Consider the following 19973-nt stretch of genomic DNA (forward strand, 5'->3'; position numbering starts at 1 on the left):
TTTTTTTTTCCATCTTCATACCCAGCTCTTCTTCATCTCTTCCTCCTGCTCCCTATCTCCTCTCTCCATCGCTCCCTTCCCTTCTTCCTCCACTTCTCTCCCACCTGCCTCTTCCCCTCTCCCAAATGCCTCTCTCTCCCTCTTCCCCCCTCACCCTCCTCCCTCTTTCACCCCTCCCCTCTTCCCCCCTCTCTCTCTCCCCTTCTCCCGCTCCTCCTCCAAGACAAGCTTCCTATCTCTCGCTCACCTCCCCTCCTTGAAAGAAAGTTTCTTGCTGCTTTTTTCTTGTTCCGATTCTTCTTCTTATCTCATTATTCTTATGATCTTGCAAGGGCATGTATTATTATACTGATTTTAAAAAAATCTTTTATTTCACTCAAACAAAATTTGGGTTTCATTGGTGTTAAGGTTTGTGATTGAATACAATTATTCTTCTTTGTCCTCCTTTTATTCCTCTTTCTTCTTGTTTTTATGCCATCTTTATGTGTATTTTTACTCCAGGGCAAATTCGGTCACGTGGAACCCACACAAGATGTTGGGGGTTCCACTCCAGTGTTCGGCCATCCTCGTTCATGAAGAGGTGTGTTTTGTGGATTCAGCGGAACATTCGGTTCACTTAACACATACACAAGCAATTATCACTGCACACCCATGTCTTTCTCAAGGGGTTCTGAACCTAGTAGGTTGAAAGTACAAAAGTTATGTTCCGTGTGTTCCCGCATCGTTACAACTCGAGGAATCGCTTTCACTTGATATTGATGAATTTTTGTTTTTTTGAAACTTTTGATGGAAATCTTAGTTTAAAACAACTGCATTTGAAATGGAGATGCAAATGTTGCAGTACAATAATCATAGTTCAGGTTAGTGTGACTCGGTCCGACAGGATGGTTAAGAGTTATGCACTTACTTTTGAGATGCCTAGTCTGGTGCAGCATACTTCAACTGGATGTTAGGCCAGTCGACCAACAGGCCTATCCAGCCGGTTTGTGAAAAACTTGCACGAAGGACATTCCCATGTATGACCCCATGTGAAGGTGGCAATAATTGCCAATTGGAGCCTTGAAGGTAGTAGAGGGAGATCTGCAGGAATAAAGTAAGATTACATTGATGGAATCAACCAGAAGGTCAAAAAGTGATGTTATGTGTTGTCTTCAATATATATATTAATTTTTTTGTATACAAGATCGAGGCTCATGTAAGAGCTAACATTAATGACAAAAAAAACAAGCGGACACATAAGACTAAATAAAGGAAGCGGGAGACAAGATGGGGAGAGAGGGGGAGCCCACAAGTACAACATTTGAGAGCAGGGACATCGGGAGATCTGTGGGAGGGAGAGGACATGGGGGAGGAGGTGTGGGAAGGGAGTAGGGGGGGGGGGGGGGGGAGAGGTTTAAAAAAAAACACATGGACACTGCTAGGACTTCCAGGACAGAAGTCGGTATTTCAGAAAAGTGGATCTGGGGTGAATTAACGGGGGTAGAAAAGATCAAGGTTTTGGATAGGGGAAGACAAGAGATGGTGGTGAACAGCTGTTTTAAAGACCTGGAGGGATGAGTGGGATTGAAGAGAGTGAGGGAGTTTGTTCCAGAGGTGGGAGAAAAGAGGAATGAAAGAGTGAAGGTGAGCAGAGAGCCTAGATTTTGGAAGTTTCACCAGAAGAGGGTTGCAGGCAGATCTTGTGTGACCTGCAGGAGTATTTGGAGGACAGAGCACAGACACGGCTGGGGGGGGGGGGGGGCTAGGCCAGAGAGGAGTCGGTAGAAGACAGAAAGATCACCAACCTACCTGCGGTGGGTGAGTGAAAGGCCCTCGGAGTTAGCTTCATCGTGGGAGATTCCAATGATTCTGAAAGCTTTGGTTTCAACAGCATGAAGCCGACCTAGGTGTGAGGCAGGAGCACCAGCCCAGAGGGGAGAGAAGTATGTTCCATTGAGCCTTGTATTCCATTCTTGTATTCCATTGAGCCTTGTATGTGGGGAGGAGCTCAGGTGTGCCACGGAAGGACTTGGCACGACAGAGAATGCCCAGTCGGCGACTGGATTTGGAGGCCAGCTTGGAAATGTGGATTTCCCAGGAAAGATCATGGCAGATTGTGAGACCCAAGAGATTGAGTGACAGAACTTCTTGGAGAGGATTGTTGAGAAGGGAGATGGGAGGGTTGTCCAGATGGTCTTTTTGAAGAGACATAGTGAGTGTGAGATTTGTCAGGATTGAAAGACATGTTCCACTTGTTTGACCAGTCTGTGATTTTGTCCAGGTCTGTAGAGAGTGAGGAGGTTGCAGACTGCCGATCTGAGGGGGGATGAGGTATGGAGCGGCAGAGAGTGGAGTCATCAGCAAAGAGATAGAGAGGATTTTCCAGAGAGTCGGAGAGATCATTGATGAAGACCAGAAAAAGCACGGGGCCCAGAACACTGCCTTGGGGAACTCCAGCCTGAACAGGAAGGGGGAGATGAGAGAAACCCATTCAGGGCCACACGTTGACTACGACCAGAGAGGAAGTCCGCAAGCCATGCGTGAAGATTTCCATGGATACCATAGGAGGAAAGTTTGGTGAGCAGAGCGGGGTGCCAGACCGTATCCAAGGCACGTGATATGTCAAGGGAGACAGCTCTGATTTCCTGTTTGACACTGAGGACCTCCATCCATTGTTGAGACAGCAGAAGCAGCATGTCCAGAGTAGTGACCTGGTCTGAATCCAAATTGATGATCGAGATCAAGCCATTGGAGAAGTGGAAGTATTTGATATCCGAAGCAATGATGGATTCCATGACTTTGCTGATGATTGGGAGCAGGCTGATTGGTCTGTTGTTGCAAGGATCTCTTTTTGCACCTTTTTTGTGTAAAGCGGTCATGTTGGCTGATTTCCAAGCTGAAGGCAGATGACCTTGAGCAAAAGAGAAGGTGAAGAGAACAGAGAGAGCGTGACATAGAGCAGCAGAGCAGGATTTTAGGACCCGTGGGCTGATGCCGTCTGGTCCAGTTGCAGAATCAGAGTCCAGGATTGACAGAAACTTCTCCACCTTGTCAGGAGAGAAGGACACAGAGTCCAAGAGCAGCAGGGTACGACTGGGTACGGTGGGTACAGAGATGGGTTTGGAACACAAGATTTTGAGGCAAATACAGAGTTGAGGCATTTAGCTTTTTCACGTGCGGAATCAGCTGTGTTGCCGTTTGAGTTAAGGGAGGGGATGGAGGGGGAACAAACACCACAAACAGATTTGACCAGGCGCCACCAGGATTTGGAAGAGGGAGACAGGTTTGAGAGTAGACAGATATTGTTTCCTGGCTCTCCTGAGGGGAGACACACACTTGTTACGGGCTTTGTGAAAGGAAATGAGATTGCCTTCCGTTGGATTTGCCTTCCAGGCGGCGAAGGCAAGTTGTTTCAGGGCAACTGCCTCACCACAATATCCGTGTACCATAGACGGGAGGAAGGGTATGACAACTGAAGACAGAATGGGATAAATCTGTGCATGAGAGAGAGAGCAGTTTACTTTGGAAGAATTCCCAGGATGAGTTGATGTCAGAGGCAGTAGAGTTGGGAGACCAGTCCAGATGATTGATGGCTGCTTGAAGACCATGCCAATTGGCCTGAGTGAAATGCCAGACTCGTCGACGCTGAGGAGGCTCTCTGAGAATGGCCAGCGAGATGTCCACTTTAACAAGCATATGGTCAGATGAACCGATTGGAGCAGAAGAAGAGCATCATACATTTGCAGGGAAGTTTGTCATAACCAAGTCCAGAAGAGATGATGCTCTGTTGATTGAGATCCGTGTCGGGAAATTGACAGATTGTGTCAGTCCCAGTGAGTCGCAGAAGTCCTTTGCTGAGGTGCCATGGCTGGTGAGAGAGGTACCGACACCCAGCCAGCTGGCATGATGACAGTTGAAATCACCACATATGAGGAAGAGAGAGTTGGGATGAGTAGGTCGAAGTTGGTCCATGTTATCAGACAGCGAGATGTAGATGGAGTCATCACTGTTTGGTGGACGGTACAGAACACATATGAACAAAAGGTTGGAGCGAAGGGGAAGCCGTAGCCAGAGGTACTCATGGGGGTGAGGTGGAGAGAGGGCAGTGCAGGGAGAGTGAGGAAGAGAGTTTTTTATAAAGATAGGAACCCCACCTCCAGGACAAGGGTCAGGTCTATCATACCGGAGGAGGGAGTAACAAGGGAGAGATATTAAAGAATCAGAGACATCTTGAAGGAGGAAAGTTTCTGTTAAGCAGATGAAGTCTGGTTTGTCAGAAGCAACCTGTATGGAGAGATCAATCAGGTTTGAGCGAAGGCCCCGAATGTTTGAGGCCCATACCGTTAAGGAAGAGGAAGGGGGAGCATCGGATACAGGACAGGGGAGGGGTGGGGTAGGGTAAGATGAGGAAGAGAAGGAGGAGGTTGGGAGAGCTGTTGATAGTGTGTCAGAGATTTCAGAAGAGCTAGGGGAAAGGGAAGGATGAGGAGGCCAAAAGGTTTGATGGTGATTGGATGAGGCACAGTACGGTGTTGTTTGAGGGGGGGCAGATCGAGGAAGAAGGTTGGAGGTGATGGAGGTAAGAGTTGGAAGGGAGAGGAAGTGGGGAGGATGCTTTGAGGAGGAGGGGTGAGAGGGGAGAATTGGAGATAAAAGGAGGGTGGGGAGATTTGAAAGGGAGGGGGAGAGTTGGGGAGTTTTGAAATGGAGGGGGGAATTTAGGAGGGGAGTGGTGAGGGGAGTTTGGGAGGGGAGGGGTGAGGGGGGGAGTTTAGGAGGGGAGGGGTGAGGGGGAGTAGTTTCGGAGGGGAAAGGTGAAGAGGGAGTTTAGGAGGGGAGAGGCAAGGGGGGAGATTTTAAAGGGATGAGTGAGGGGGGAAGTTAGGAGGGGAAGGGTGAGTTTGGATTTTAGAAAGTGTTGGACGATTCATGGAAAACGAACATTGATTGCAAAATGAGTTTCTTGTGATTTTCAAGTCAGAGATCCATTTGTAAATGTTGGAGGAGGGGTGGAATGCAGATGAACTGTAAGAGATTGCATTTTTATTTGAAAAGAAGAGATTTGGTGAGCAACTCGAAAACAACCTTTGAAAGAAGAAGAAGAAAATGTGTTATAATATAAAAGCAATTATATATACAATTACATATACAATATATAATATACAATTCTAACATCTAACGTTGTTTTCTTTGCCCCGAACGCTCCCCCAACCACCCCGCTCTCTCACCCCGGCCCCCATTAGGGTTTGCTTTTGAGCTGCAATCAGATGTCTGCAATGTATTTATTCCAGCCGGACAAGCAATACGACACATCATACGACACTGGAGACAAAGTCATTCAGTGTGGCCGACATGTCGACATTTTTAAGTTCTGGCTCATGTGGAAAGCCAAGGTAGAGGAGTAGAGGGTAGTTTATATGATCAAGAAGAGGACGTTTCTTGAATATAAACCTTCTCTGAGAGTTCCAATGATGCGAACAGACATGAAAAAAAAAAAAACATTTGGTTTCAATATCATGAAAATGTAAACTTGTGAAGTTCTTGCTTTGGAAGCTTTCTCATTTCCTGCCACCTTCATTAAACCTTTTTTAACCTGTAGGAACTTGTGCCAACAACTAACTATCATACACACACTGGGCGTGCAGGGAACAGTGGGCTTTGAGGCTCAGATCAACAAGTGTTTGGAACTTTCGGAATACCTTTACAACATCGTAAAGAAGCGAGAGGGTTACAAGCTGGTGTTTAATGGCGAGGTGTGTACAGCACAAATTCGATCGCAGCTTTGACTGCCTCTGTGACTCATTTTTGACTCGTGATGCTCGTCTTATCAGGTGTGCAAGTAAAACGTTTCTTTGTCTTCTTATTCTCTCCTGAACTTGTTTTGCAGCCTGAACACACCAATGTTTGCTTCTGGTACATCCCACCTAGCCTACGTGGAATGCCCCCCAGCGAGGAATGGTGGCAGAAGTTGTCCAGAGTAAGAAGTTATCTGCACACCACAATTTCCACCCCTTACTATTTTAGAGAAAAATAGAACAGACTATCCATTGTTTGGCTGATGGACCAATTAGTCCTCACGTCACTCGCTGCTAGAAGGGGAAGGGGTTGGGTAGAAGGGGGGTCGAAGTGAGGGGGAGGGGGAGAGATCTACTGCATATACATCTTTTTGGGGGGCTTTGACAGGCCCCTCAATTTTTGGGGTGGAGAAGAGAGGACAAATTTACCCGTGCAAAGAGTGCTTTAACCTCAGCGTTGCCCAGGTGAATAAGGAAATTGCAATAACCTGTGCCTCAGTAATACCCATGATGCTGCCACCACCACAACCACCAGGTGGCGCTACTCTGTACACATTCACAAAGAGAATTCACGCCCCCTCCGGCCGCCCAAACCCCCGCATGAGGCCACGGCCCCATCGCCTATTTTACCCCCACACAATGTTGTGTTTGTACCCCAAGTTTGGAGTTTGTAACTTAAAAGATGTGGCCTTCATGCATAAGGAACAAAGGCAGACACAATGCCAATGGCGTATATATATACAGCTGGCCATGGGAAGTACCCGGCATTGCCGGGCAGGGGAAGGGAGGGGAGGGGAACGGGGGGGGGGGAGGGGAGAAGAGGGGGGGAGGGGAGAAGAGGGGGGAGGGGAGGAGAGGGGAGGGATTGGGAGGGGGACAGGGAGGGATGGGAGGGGGAGGGGGAGGGGGGGAGGGGGAGTGGCAAGGGGGGAGAAGGGGAGGAGGTAGGGGGGAGGGGAGGGGGGAGTCAAGTCGGAAGTCATTGTCGTCAATTGAATGTCGCATTTATTTTTTATTCCCTGTCAAATGGCATTGGTCCCGCATTCCAAACCCGGAAGTCGGAAGTCATTGTCGTCAAAGTTGAAACATTAACGTTACGAAATACGCTGATGACGTCATAATTTTAAAACCCGAAGGTTTTAAAAACATTTAAGGTGTGCTGTAGTTTCTCTGGGACGTACTGATTCCGAATATGAAGTTGAAAAATTAACGTTCCGAAATACGCTGATGACGTCATAATTTTAAAACGCGACGTTTTTTTTTTTCGTTGAGATTTTATTCGAATTCCAATTCCATTAAATTTCAACTGTTGGAAACAATAATTATTTCAATTTCCAACAGTTGAAATAATTATTGTTTCCAACAGTTGAAATTTAATGGGATTTGAATTCGAATAAAATCTCAACTAAAAAAAAAAAACCGTTTATTCCTTCTTGGCGTGAAAAAATGACACACATTTTGTCATTATGTGCGACTTTACGTCACTCCTACGGACGTGAAAACATTTGTTTTCCTTAAAATATATATTTAAAATAAATACAATAGTACATAAATTAAGGTGTTAGGCTAGCGGCTAGGGTGCCAGCTTAGGATCCCAGGCTCCTGGGTTCGAATCCCGGTCGATCGCTGAATTAACGCCAGGGGGTTGACTCAGCCTGTCATCCTTCCGAGGTCGGCTAATTGAGTACCAGTTCACTGGTAATTCCCTGCTTGTCGTAAAAGGCGACAAAAAGGGTTGGCAGCAGGAAGGGCATCCGGCCGTAAAACATTGCGTCAAAAAGGGGACCGAAAAACAACAACAACCACGGTCCCCAAAAAAGGCCAACCCCCGCAAAATGGCCTCTAAATGTGGTTCTTTTAAAAAAAAAAAAAAAATTAACAATAAAAGAAGCTAAAAAACAATTTAAAATACAATAAAAAGCACATTAAAAATATATAAATATGTACGTACAGTATACTGTACATACGCGCAACCGCGGGATCAGAAAGGGGCAATAGCGCCGCCACAAACTACACCATGGAATTGCAGCTGGCCCGGTTTTTTAAACCATTGATATTAAAATACAAAGTAGCCTATAACCACCAGGATTTTATGCTGATTCCGAATCTGTGTCTAAAACTTTTCTCCGATGTGTAGTTCTTGAGTTATAAGCGGACATCCAGACAGACACACACACACAGACACTCCTCCTTTATATATAGAGATATATATATATATATACACACACACAAGTTCAAAACACACCTGGTCACAAGTGTGCCGCACTGACCGGGTCCTCAGTCGAGGTCCTCAGCATCATCCCGTTTCGGCCCTTCAACCTCGATACGGTCAGCTAAGGTGGGCCTGCAGGGGCACATACACATCCACATGCAGCAACTACACCTGGATGCGGACATACCCCCACCCCAGCCAGTGCAAACGCAGACGCCAACAACAACACCTCCACATCCAGAATCCACAGCACCAAACAAACATGGTGGAACGCTCAAACACCCACCTTAATATATATATATATATATATATATATATATATGTATATATATGTATATATATATATATATATATATATATATATATATATATATATATATATATATATATATATATATATATATATATATATATATATATATATGTTGGAACCCATCTGTGGATCGGTCCCATCGGCCGATGGGTCTGACCCGTTTGCGGATCCGCAGATGGGTCGCCCATCGGCCGATGGGCGACCCATCTGTGGATGCACGAGAAATGACAATGCAGACCCATCGGCCGATGGGTCTGCGCCATCTGCGGATGTGTTGTTCACCTTGAAGGAATGTGTATGCATCAATGGTGGATGAGTATGTTTATTTGAACCTAAAAATAAGCAATTGATGTCATAAATGTTTATAAATGTAATGTTGAGTATGTTATGTAAAGCTTTACTAAAACTGCCATGTATCTGTTAATTACAAAATGTATTGACAAAATGTATAAATAGATGGGTAGAAATAGATAATAAAACATTTAAAAATCATCTCTGTTAAATTCCTACCACATGTAATTCCAATGACTGTTTACCTGATTGAAGAGCACCATTCTGTCAACACATTCCTTCAAGGTGAACAACACATCCGCAGATGGCGCAGACCCATCGGCCGATGGGTCTGCATTGTCATTTCCCGTGCATCCACAGATGGGTCGCCCATCGGCCGATGGGCGACCCATCTGCGGATCCGCAAACGTGTCAGACCCATCGGCCGATGGGACCGATCCACAGATGGGTTCCTATACATATATATATATATATATATATATAGATATATAGATATATAGATATATAGATATATATATATATATATATAGATATATATATAGATAGATAGATAGATAGAGATATATATATAGATAGATAGAGATATATAGATAGATAGAGAGAGATATATATATATATATATAGTACATTCAGAAAGTATTCAGACCCCTTCACTTTTTTCACATTTTGTTATGCTGAAATAGTTTAAATTCGTCTTTTCCCTCATGAATCCACACTCAATACCCCATAATGACAGAGAAAACAGGATTTTAGAAAGTTTTGCAAATTTATTAAAAAGAAAAAACTGAAATATCACATTGACATAAGTATTCAGACCCTTAACTCAGTACTTAGTTGAAGCACCTTTGGCAGCGATTACAGCCTCGTGTCTTCTTTGGTATGACGCGACAAGCTTTGCATGCCTGGATTTGTTGTTTTTTTTGCCATTCTTCTCTGCAGATCCTCTCAAGCTCTGTTAGGTTGGATGGGGACCGTGGGTGGACAGCAATTTTCAGGTCTCTCCAGAGATGTTGGATTGGGTTCAAGTCAGGGCTCTGGCTGGGCCACTCAAGGACCTTCAGGGAGTTGTCCCGAAGCCACTCCTGCATTGTCTAGGCTGTGTGCTTAGGGTCATTGTCCTGTTGGAAGGTGAACCTTCCGCCGAGTCTGAGGTCCTGAGCGCTCCGTTTCAGGTTTTCATCAAGGATATCTCTGTGCTTTGCTCCGTTCATTGTTCCCTCAACCCTGACCAGTCCCCCAGTCCCTGCTGCTGAAAAACACCCCCACAGCATGATGCTGCCACCACCATGCTTCACCGTTAGGATGGTATTGGGCAGGTGATGAGCGGTGCCTGGTTTCCTCCAGGAATTGGAATTGGAATTCTAAACATGACGCTTAGAATTGACGCCAAACAGTTCAATCTTGGTTTCATCAGACCACAGAATCCTGTTTCTCACAGTCTGAGAGTCCTTTAGGTGCTTTTTTGCAAACTCCAAATGGGCTTTCATGTGTCGTTCACTGAGGAGAGGCTTCCGTCTGGCCACTATGCCATAAAGCCCAGATCGGTGGAGTGTTGCAGTGATGGTTGTCCTTCTGGACGTTTTTCCCATCTCCACACAGGATCTGTGGAGCTCAGCCAGTGACCATCGGGTTCTTGGTCACCTATCTTACCAAGGCCCTTCTCCCCCAATTGCTCAGTTTGGCCGGGCGGCCAGCTCTCGGAAGAGTCCTGGTTGTTCCAAACTTCTTCCATTTAAGAATTATGGAGGCCACTGTGCTCTTGGGAACCTTCAATGCAGCAGCAATTTTTTTGTAGGCTTCCCCTGATCTGTGCCTCGACAAAATCCTGTCTCTGAGCTCTGCAGGCAGTTCCTTCGACCCCATGGCCTGGTTTTTGCTCTGATATGCATTGTCAGCTGTGAGACCTTATATAGACAGGTGTGTGCTTTTCCAAATCATGTCCAATCAATTGAATTTACCACAGGTGGGCTCCAATTAAGGTGTAGAAACATCTCAAAGATGATTAAGAGAAATGGGAGGCACCTGAGCTAAATTTCAAGTGTCATAGCAAAGGGTCTGAATACTTATGTCAATGTGATATTTCAGTTTTTTCTTTTTAATAAATTTGCAAAACTTTGTAAAATCCTGTTTTCTCTGTCATTATGGGGTGTTGAGTGTCGATTAATGAGGGGAAAAATGAATTTAAACGATTTCAGCAAAAGGCTGCAACATAACAAAATGTGAAAAAAGTGAAGGGGTCTGAATACTTTCTGAATGCACTGTACATATATACATAGTACATATACATGTTGCCCATGCAATGAATGAATTCATAAACGTTCATCAAACATCATTTAACGTTCATAAACAACCAGTGCTGGCAGACAGGATCCCCTCCTTCTGACGGATGGTGCAGACACCAGGGGGACAGTTTATAGCTGGATTGAGATTCTAACCCAGGATAGACAGCACAAAGGCATATGTGCATAATTCTAAGCTCTCCTACCAGCTCGTGGAATATGAACAGAGATCAAGAATGTGGACTTCATTTGTGTATTGCACAAGAAGGTGAGAATATGCAAATATCGAAAAATAAGGAAAAGGAAACTCAAATTTTTGCTATCTCCGCCACCGAAGGTGGACTGATGTTGTTTGCTGTCCCGTTTGTTTGTCTATTTGTGAGCAGGATATCTCAAAAAGTTATTTTGAAGATTCACATCTGGGTCCAGATTCAAGAATTAAAAAAATTATTCAGTGATTTTTCACCATTGTGAGATATGGCCAAAACGATATGTAGCACAATATCTCAAAACGTTGTGGACAGATTCGGCCGAAACTTGGTGGAGGTTGGGTGTGTGACGAGGAAGAGATGATTCGAGTGTGGTGAAGATCTGGATGCAGATCCGACCTATCAGTGAGATACAAAAAGTAAACTGTGCAGCCTGGCGGTGGTATGCGCTCGACCAGTACCGTTGTAGTTTAGTTACGGTAGTTTTTTTTTCTCGTTGTTTGAGTACACAAACACATCATGATGACATTTTCCATAAATATGTACTCGGATTGGTGATGGAGAAAAGAGTGATCTCAAGGTGCCAGGTCTGTAATTCTGTTATTGGTGTACCCTCAGGTTGCTCCCAAGATCAAGGCCCGAATGATGGAGTCGGGCACGACCATGGTGGGCTACCAACCGCAAGGCAAGAAAGTCAACTTCTTCCGCATGGTTATTTCCAATCCTGCATCTACCCGCTCCGACATCGATTTCCTTCTCTCTGAGATTGAGCGCCTGGCCGAGGACCTGTGAGCGTCTCTCGGATGCTTTAGGCCACCGCTCGCCTCTCCGTCCATCATTCTACCTGAAACCCCGACGCTCTTCTCTCCTTTACTACTCACTTTTGTGTTCTCCCTTGTGCTGCAACCTAAGTAGGAGACCGTCACGTGATAATCACATGGAAGCGTGACATTTCATGTGATCACCCAGTTGTAAACCGTAACCATCTCTAAGCAGCTCTACGCAGTGTTATACCACCACCAGTAATAACCCCGCTTGAGTAAACGCCAAAAGCGCTGCAGAGCAGAGCTACCGTGCAGGTCCATCATGTCTGCACTCCCGCGTTTGTACAAACAACCAACATGAGATCTCGTTTGTTCGTATGTGCTGTGCGTACAGTGCCTGTGGTTTACTTCCTGTGTGTGCAATGAAAACGTGCTGTCGTCACATTCCTTGGAGAGTAAAGGGAGCACATTGAGAGGGAGGATTTTTGCTCATTTGGTTACAGGAACCTGTAACATGACGAGCAATGTAATCTTGTGCTGATGGTGGTCTAGCTTTAGTACCAAGCATCGATACAATGCCAAACTGTTTTTAGTCTCTTCTGTGCCAGGAACCTGGATTTTAGCTCTTTTTTTACATTTTAACTCCAGGTTTTCGTGACTTTCCTGGCATCCGGTCCAGTTCAGTGTGTGTGTGTGTGTGTGTGTGTACGCGTGAGTGATTACCCTCAATGTAAAATAAAAGCACATTTTTTAAATGCACTTCCCTCCAAAGGAGCAGCAGGCTTGGAATAAAGGCCGGCATCCCGCAGATGGCAGAAGGGCTCAGCAAGACCCGTCGGCCACCTCGGGTAACCCCGACAGTGCAATATTTAACCCTCTGCTCCATTGCTCCCTGATATCCCCTTGTGTTCCAAATCAATTGCTGCTTGCTACTATTCCTGATTCCTTCCCAACATTACCCTCCCCGCTCCACTCCCTCACCCACATCCCCAAATCGTCCTCCCACAACCCTTCCTTTCTCCTCCATCTTTGTTGTGACCCCACTGCCCCCCTATCTGGTTTGTGTTTTGTGTGCAATGATCTTCTTTTGGACACACCAATAGGCCAAGCGACGCTGTCGTTATTGAGCCGAAGTGGTTGTCATGGTTGATATGGCCAAATCAAAAAATATATATATATAAGCAGCTCTATATAAATATAAATAAAAGATATACTTTAATCACCTAAAATTATATTCTTCTTCTTGTGTTAGTGGTTGGTTTTATAACCAGGCATAGTGCAGTTTCAGCAGAGTATAGGGGTATGGTGCCACTATTGGGTGAATGTATGGGGCCAAAGGGATAGATATGGGTTCAGATTCTTGTTTGATGCCTGGCACTTGTGGGTGTCTCAGGACAGGTGCAGACAGGTATCATTTGCAATTGGAAGCTGCTGTTTTAGCGACGTCTGACATTTGTTGTATTTGATCTATTTTGCATTTACTTCGGATTATTGTTGTTCGAGTCGTATGACAGTTGGATGTCGGAAACTTTTTTGTGAATCTCAATAAATATCATAGTTTTTCATGATTGTCTCTGAGGAATATCCATTTCTACTTGTCAAACTGCCATGGGGTTTCATAATGTATTTTCTGGCCCGACAGTTCAGCAGATTCGCGATGACTAATGGCCGAAGTGGCGAACTGGTGAGCCCAGCCGTTCTTCCGTCAAAACATGAATGAACACGCTGTGGCCACAACCTGAAACAAAATCCGGTAACAGACCGATTGGGAAACACATATTTAAAGCACTCTTAAAAGATGAGCAACATGATTGGGAAACACATTTAATGCGCTATTGAAAAATTAGAGACGACACCTCTCATCAGGTGTGTATCCTGCAAACCCGCATAATTGACACACATGAAGAGAAACTTGAATGGTGCCACCACTCCGTATCTGCCACTGAACTGCATCCAATATCACAACATATAACTTATCATTGAAAATCCGAAAGGGGACAGGAGGATGCGCACCCCTTGGATCTATATATATATATATATAATTGTGTGGATAGGGGATGATACGAGATGGTGGTGAACTTGAAGATCTGGAGGGAAGAATGAAATTGAAGAGATTGTGGAAGTTGGTTCCACAGGCAGAGAAATAGAGGAACAAATGAGTGGTTGTGAGCAGTGATCTTGGATTTAGGGAATTTCACCAGAAGAGAGTTGATGGTGGACCGTGTGAGCCCTGCAGAAACCTTAGAAGACAGAGGCCACTGACCTGTCTGCGACGGCAAAGTAATAGGCCCATAGACTCAGCTTCAATGTGGGAGATTCCAATAATCTTGAACGCCTTTGTTTCCACAGCATCAAGATGAACCAGATGTGAGGCAGGGGAGCCTGATCAGAGGGGAGAGCACTGCTCTATCAAGCTACAGATGAAGGCCTTGTAGGTGGATAGGAGTTCAGGTGTGCCAAGAAAGGACTTGGTATGATGGAGGATGTGCAATCAGCGGCTGGCTTTGGAGGCCAACTTTTTGGAAATGTGATTTGTAAGGTTGCCCATTTCTTTGATGCAGGCCGCCCACTCATTAAATTTACCCAATGTGAAGCTCCCAAATCATTTCTTATTCCCTCAAAGTTTGCCCCCATAAAATCCAATAACCTCACACCACTATCCCGAACTTAATACCTCAAAATGAGACACTTTGTTGTAGTCACGAAGGCCCAGATGCTCTCCCACCTCAACCTCCTTGGGATCGTTACTCAAAAAGAGGTCCAACCCTGCACTCCCCCTCATGGGCTTTTCTACAAACTGGGTTAAAAAGCAATCCTGGACTAGGTGAAAGAAAATCCTCATCTACTCTACCCTTTCCCCACTCCTGTACCCAATCTATCTCAGGCAAGTTAAAATCCCCCACAATCAAAAAACTCCTGATTACATGCCTTTCTGAATTCTTCACATATCCATCTTTCCTGCTCTTCCATCACACCAGGAAGTCTGCAAAAGCATCCCACAAGTATATAATTCATATTCTTCCAATCTCGAGCCACACAAAACCCTCTCCATCAATTCCCTCCTTAATGTCATGCCTTTCTTTCACCCAGATTTACACACCCTTTTTAGCCACGTCGCAGACGCTGCTAATTAGCCGCGTCGCAGACGTTGCTAATAGAGTGCCCTCTGCTGTTGTTGTTGTTCTTCTTGTTCTTGTTCTTGCAGAGAAGACGACAACCTCAAAGCTCCACCCATTCTGGGAACCATAGCTCCACCCATTTTGGGAGAGGCTTCATATAAACAAATATCCACCATTTTATTAACTCGCATAGCTTTGAGGCCTGTTTTGTAGGCCCGTGGTGTCTTCCTCTCTCACAGTTTTATTTCAAATCAAATTCGATATATCATTCCATTTTTCACAGTCGCTAACATAGTTTTAGACTCGGTTGAAAAAAAACGGGAAGAAAATCCGATGAAAGTTGCCCTTTATAGAACGAAATGAATTCTCAAAGGCCTGTAACTTCAAGTCCATTGAGATTTTTTTTTTTAAATCGCGGCATGGTCAGTCATACACCGCCCGAAATAAGAGCCGGGAAAATGCCGAGATATATACATTTTGTTTAAATCGCGGCATGGTCAGTCATACACCGCCCGAAATAACAGACGGGAAAATGCCGAGATATATTAAAAATTCGTCCAATTGATGACAATCGTCACGATGAAATATTTAATTCATACGTCGTCACAATAATGTGGAGAGAGGAGCATAGCTTCGTTCACGTGTCGCCACACACGGGAAATTGCCGAGATATATTTTATTTAAATCGCGGCATGGTCAGTCATACACCGCCTGAAATAACAGACGGGAAAATGCCGAGATATATTAAAAATTCGTCGCCACACACGGGAAATTGCCGAGATATATTTTCACTTTGCACAAAAATAACATCAAGTAATCGAATCAATAGGAATGTCCTGTGCCTATAACATCGACGTTATAGGCACAGCTGCATTTAGGCATTGTGTAACATCGACGCAGCTTTTGTTTTAATTAAAACTTTTTGTACTTGTTTTTTTTTGTATACAAGATCGAGGCTCGTGAAAGAGCTAACATTAATCAAAAAAAGTCAAACCGACACATAAAACACAAAAATAAGGGGAGCGGGAGACAAGATGGGGAGAGGAGGGGGAAGGACACAAACACAACATTTGAGAGCAGGGACATCGAGAGAACTGTGGGAGGGAGAGGGCTTGGGGGGAGGTGGGAGAGGTATAAAACATATGAACACTGCAAGGACTTCCAGGAAAGAAGTTGGAATTTCGAAAAAGTGTATCTGGGGTGAATTAGCAGGGGTAGAAAAGATCAAGGTTTTGGATGGGGGAAGATAAGAGATGGTTGTGAACAGCTGTTTTAAAGACCTGGAGGGAGGTGTGGGATTGAAGGGAGTGGGGGAGTTTGTTCCAGAGGCGGGAAAAAAGAGGAATGAAAGAGTGAAGGTGAGCAGAGAGCCCAGATTTTGGCAGTTTAACCAAAAGAGGGTTGCAGGCAGATCTTGTGTGACCTGTAGGAATATTTGAGGGACAGAGCACAGAGAGCTGGGGGAGCAAGGCCGGAGAGGAGTCGGTAGAAGACAGAAAGACCACCAACCTGCCTGCGGTGAGTGAGTGAAAGGTCCTCGGAGTTAGCTTCATCGCGGGAGATTCCAATGATTCTGAAAGCTTTGGTTTCAACAGCGTGAAGACGAGCTAGGTGTGAGGCAGGAGCACCGGCCCAGAGGGGGGAACAGTATTCCATTGAGCTGCGGATGAAAGCCTTGTATGTGGTGAGGAGCTCAGCTGTGCCAAGGAAGGACTTCATACGACGGAGGATGCCCAGTCGGCGACTGGCTTTGGAGACCAGATTTGAAATGTGGCCTTCCCAAGAAAGATCATGGCAGATCGTGAGACCCAAAAGCTTGAGCGACAGAACTTCTTGGAGAGGATTGTTGAGAAAGTAGATGGGAGGGTTGTCCAGTCGGTCTTTTGGGAGAGACATAGTAAGAGTGAGATTTGTCAGGATTGTAAGACATGTTCCACTTGTTTGACCAGTCTGTGATTTTGTCCAGGTCTGCAGAGAGTGATGAGGCTGCAGACTGCCGATTTGAGGGATGAGGAATGGAGCGGCAGAAAGTGGAGTCAGCAAAGAGATAGAGAGGATTTTCCAGAGAGTCGGAGAGATCATTGATGAAGACCAGAAAAAGCACTGGGCCCAGAACTCTACCTTGGGGAACTCCAGCCAGAACAGGAAGGGGAGATGAAAGAAATCCCTTCAGGGCCACACGTTGACTACGACCAGAGAGGAAGTCCGCAAGCCATGCATGGAGATTTCCATGGATACCATCGGAGAGTTTGGTGAGCATAGCTGGGTTCCAGACCGTATTGAAGGCACGTGATATGTCAAGGGAGACAGCTCTGATTTCCTGTTTGGCATTGAGGACCTCCATCCATTGTTGAGACAGCAGAAGCAACATGTCCAGAATAGAATGACCTGGTCTGAATCCAAATTGATGATCGGAGATCAAGCCATTGTAGAAGAGGAAGGATTTGATATCCGAAGCAATGATGGATTCCATGGCTTTGCTGATAATTGGGAGCAGGCTGATTGGTCTGTAGTTGCAAGGATCGGTTTTTTATGCACCTTTTTGTGTAAAGCGGTAATGTTTGCCGATTTCCAAGATGCTGGCAGATGGCCTTGAGCAAAAGAGAGGGTGAAGAGAATAGAGAGAGGGTGAGATAGAGCGGAAGAGCAGGATTTTAGGACACGTGGGCTGATGCCGTCTGGTCCAGAAACCGTCTGGTCTGGTCCTCTTCCCATTTTATCTTTCCTATCACACCTTTAAATCCTGTCGTCTTGAATTCCTATCCTCCAGTTGGATTGCTCACTAAGCCATGTCTCACTCACAGCAAATATGTCATACCCATCACCATCCATCCTAGCTTACAACTCTTCCATTCAATATCCTGCCATTTGTGTGCAACACCTTCAACCTTTCCCTTATATTAACCAGCCCCTGCTGCCCCAACCCTCCAACAATATCATCAGGCTCTCGTCTAAAAAAGGCCCAATTTATTTCTCAAGAGCCTTTGCAAATCCCACCACCCTTTCTATTAAGCACTGTGCCACCTGACGACATACACTCACTATGACTATGCAGGGCTCCCCACATATTCACAATCCCAAACCCCTATCCCCTGCACTGCCCCTCCAATCACTGGTTAACAGCCATCTGATGAAGATTAGGTACAGGATAGGAAGAGGAGAAGAAAGGATTCTGTTGAGAGCCACACGTTGGCTCCGAGAGTAGTGGAAGTCAGTAAGTATGGGGAAGGGGTGTACAGTACAGAGAGAGACTTCAAAGATGAGGCATGTGAGGAAGAATGAGCAGTGAGCACTACAGAAGAACACAAGGGTGGACAAGATGGATACAGAAGCAAATTCTCAGGAAGGAAACACCAGAAATTTGGATAGAGATGGGCTTGAGGGTTCATGAGGTTTCTGCTCATACATACGACCTTCATCTGGCAGCCACATTCATCCACGGCCTAGCTTGCGTCAATAAGCCTGGGCTGAAGCAATGCGATGCTGAACTTTTGGGATTGAAACAAGATGAGCCAAAAGATCATGAATTCTACATCCGCAAATCCCAACGCATCTCGGAATATCAATCGTTTGGAAAAATTGCACCCCTTCCCCATCCACCCCTTCTTCACGTATCCCCTTTCCCGTATTCCCCATTTTAAAATCTTTGGTACGACTTGGCTGGAGTTAGAACCCCAGACCTCCCAGAATCAGAATGGACGCCCCAACCATAACACAACCGGGTCTGGTTTATCATAATATGTCACTGTGTCTAAAAAAAACCGCCATGGTAATGTCTGTGCTTGTCCCCACTGTGTATGTATGTATATATATATATATATATATATGTATATATTGTGAGAAACCACCGGTGAAACCACCTGTTCTCACCCAGATTTGGTGCCCCGCCCACCGCGTGACGTGGCCTCCTTGGAGCCTCACGCGATCGGGAGGCGATTCGGCACGCGATTGGTGGAGGGTCAGAGAGCGCGGTCGCCATCTTATGCAACGGACGCGACTGGAAGGCTCCGAGTGGGAAATAGATAAAGGGATTTCCCTTAATCTTCACGACAGCCGCGTTGGGCTGATCGTTTACCGTTCTGTATTTTACGAGTGAGTAACTCCGGAAGAGAACGAGTGATTCCCGGATCTCGTGGATTGGAACCGTGAGTCAGATATTGCCTGCGTCGTGTTGGAGCTACTGGCCGACCGTTCCTGCAGGCCTTGTGCGGTGTATTCCACCCTGTTACCCTCCGAGTCCCGGAGATCGTCGATTGGAACCGCGAGTGATCTTGCCTGCGTCCTGTTTGGAGCTTCTGGGGCCGACAGTTCCTGCAGGCTTTGTGCAGTGTATTCCATTCTGTTACCATTTATGGTTTTTGTGATCGAGCCAATAAAGCATCGTGCCTTACCCCTAGAAGGCCGATTAAAACACAATTGTGTTTATTGAGTTCTCTCTGTCCACTCCGTGGACTACTTGAAGCCCGGACATTAACGTCCGTATTCCGTGCTGGGAACCATTTCACAGCCGGGATCGCGACAAATGGGTTGCTCGTCCTAGGATCATTCAAGTAAGAGACATTCGAATTGAGACGGGAATTCTGCATCTGCATCTTCTTTGCATCTGCTCACCAGCGGACGCCGTCTTGGAGGAGCCTTCTCACCAGCGGACGCCGTCTTGGAGGAGCCTTCTCGCCAGCGGGCGCCGTCTTGGAGGAGCCTTCTCGCCGTGGGACGCTGTCTTGGGTGGTGCTTCACTGCCGAATAAGTGAATAGCTTCGGATCCCTCCAAACAACCGACAAAAAAAAAAAAAAACGTGAGTATTTGTACGTGGTATTTTTCTCATTGGCAATTTGATGTGCGGTGGTGATATTGTGTAGTTCGTGTCGTATTTCCCCAACAGAGCGTTGTGTTTGAGCGTTGTGTTTTGTGCCTTGTCTTATGATAACTCGTAGCCAAGCTATGTCGACCAGAGAAGTGAGAGTTCAACCTGATCATGTTGACAGTCGCGTGGGTGGCGATGCGAGCGACG

General features: G+C 45.7%; 1 protein-coding gene across 1 annotated transcript in view; it reads left to right on the forward strand.

Annotated features, from left to right (window-relative positions):
- GAD1 (glutamate decarboxylase 1) overlaps positions 1-13405 on the forward strand; it is a 118110-nt gene extending 104705 nt beyond the window's left edge. The window contains exons 12-16 of the mRNA XM_068122444.2: positions 502-580; positions 5223-5372; positions 5625-5732; positions 5867-5956; positions 11697-13405. Of these exons, the coding sequence (XP_067978545.1) occupies positions 502-580; positions 5223-5372; positions 5625-5732; positions 5867-5956; positions 11697-11870 (601 nt within the window). The 3' untranslated portion in view covers positions 11871-13405. The remainder of the gene's footprint in view (positions 1-501; positions 581-5222; positions 5373-5624; positions 5733-5866; positions 5957-11696) is intronic.
- Positions 13406-19973: the final 6568 nt, after the last annotated feature.

This window comes from Myxine glutinosa, chromosome 7, assembly GCF_964187855.1.
Source record: "Myxine glutinosa chromosome 7, kmMyxGlut1.1, whole genome shotgun sequence".
Taxonomy (NCBI): domain Eukaryota; kingdom Metazoa; phylum Chordata; class Myxini; order Myxiniformes; family Myxinidae; genus Myxine; species Myxine glutinosa.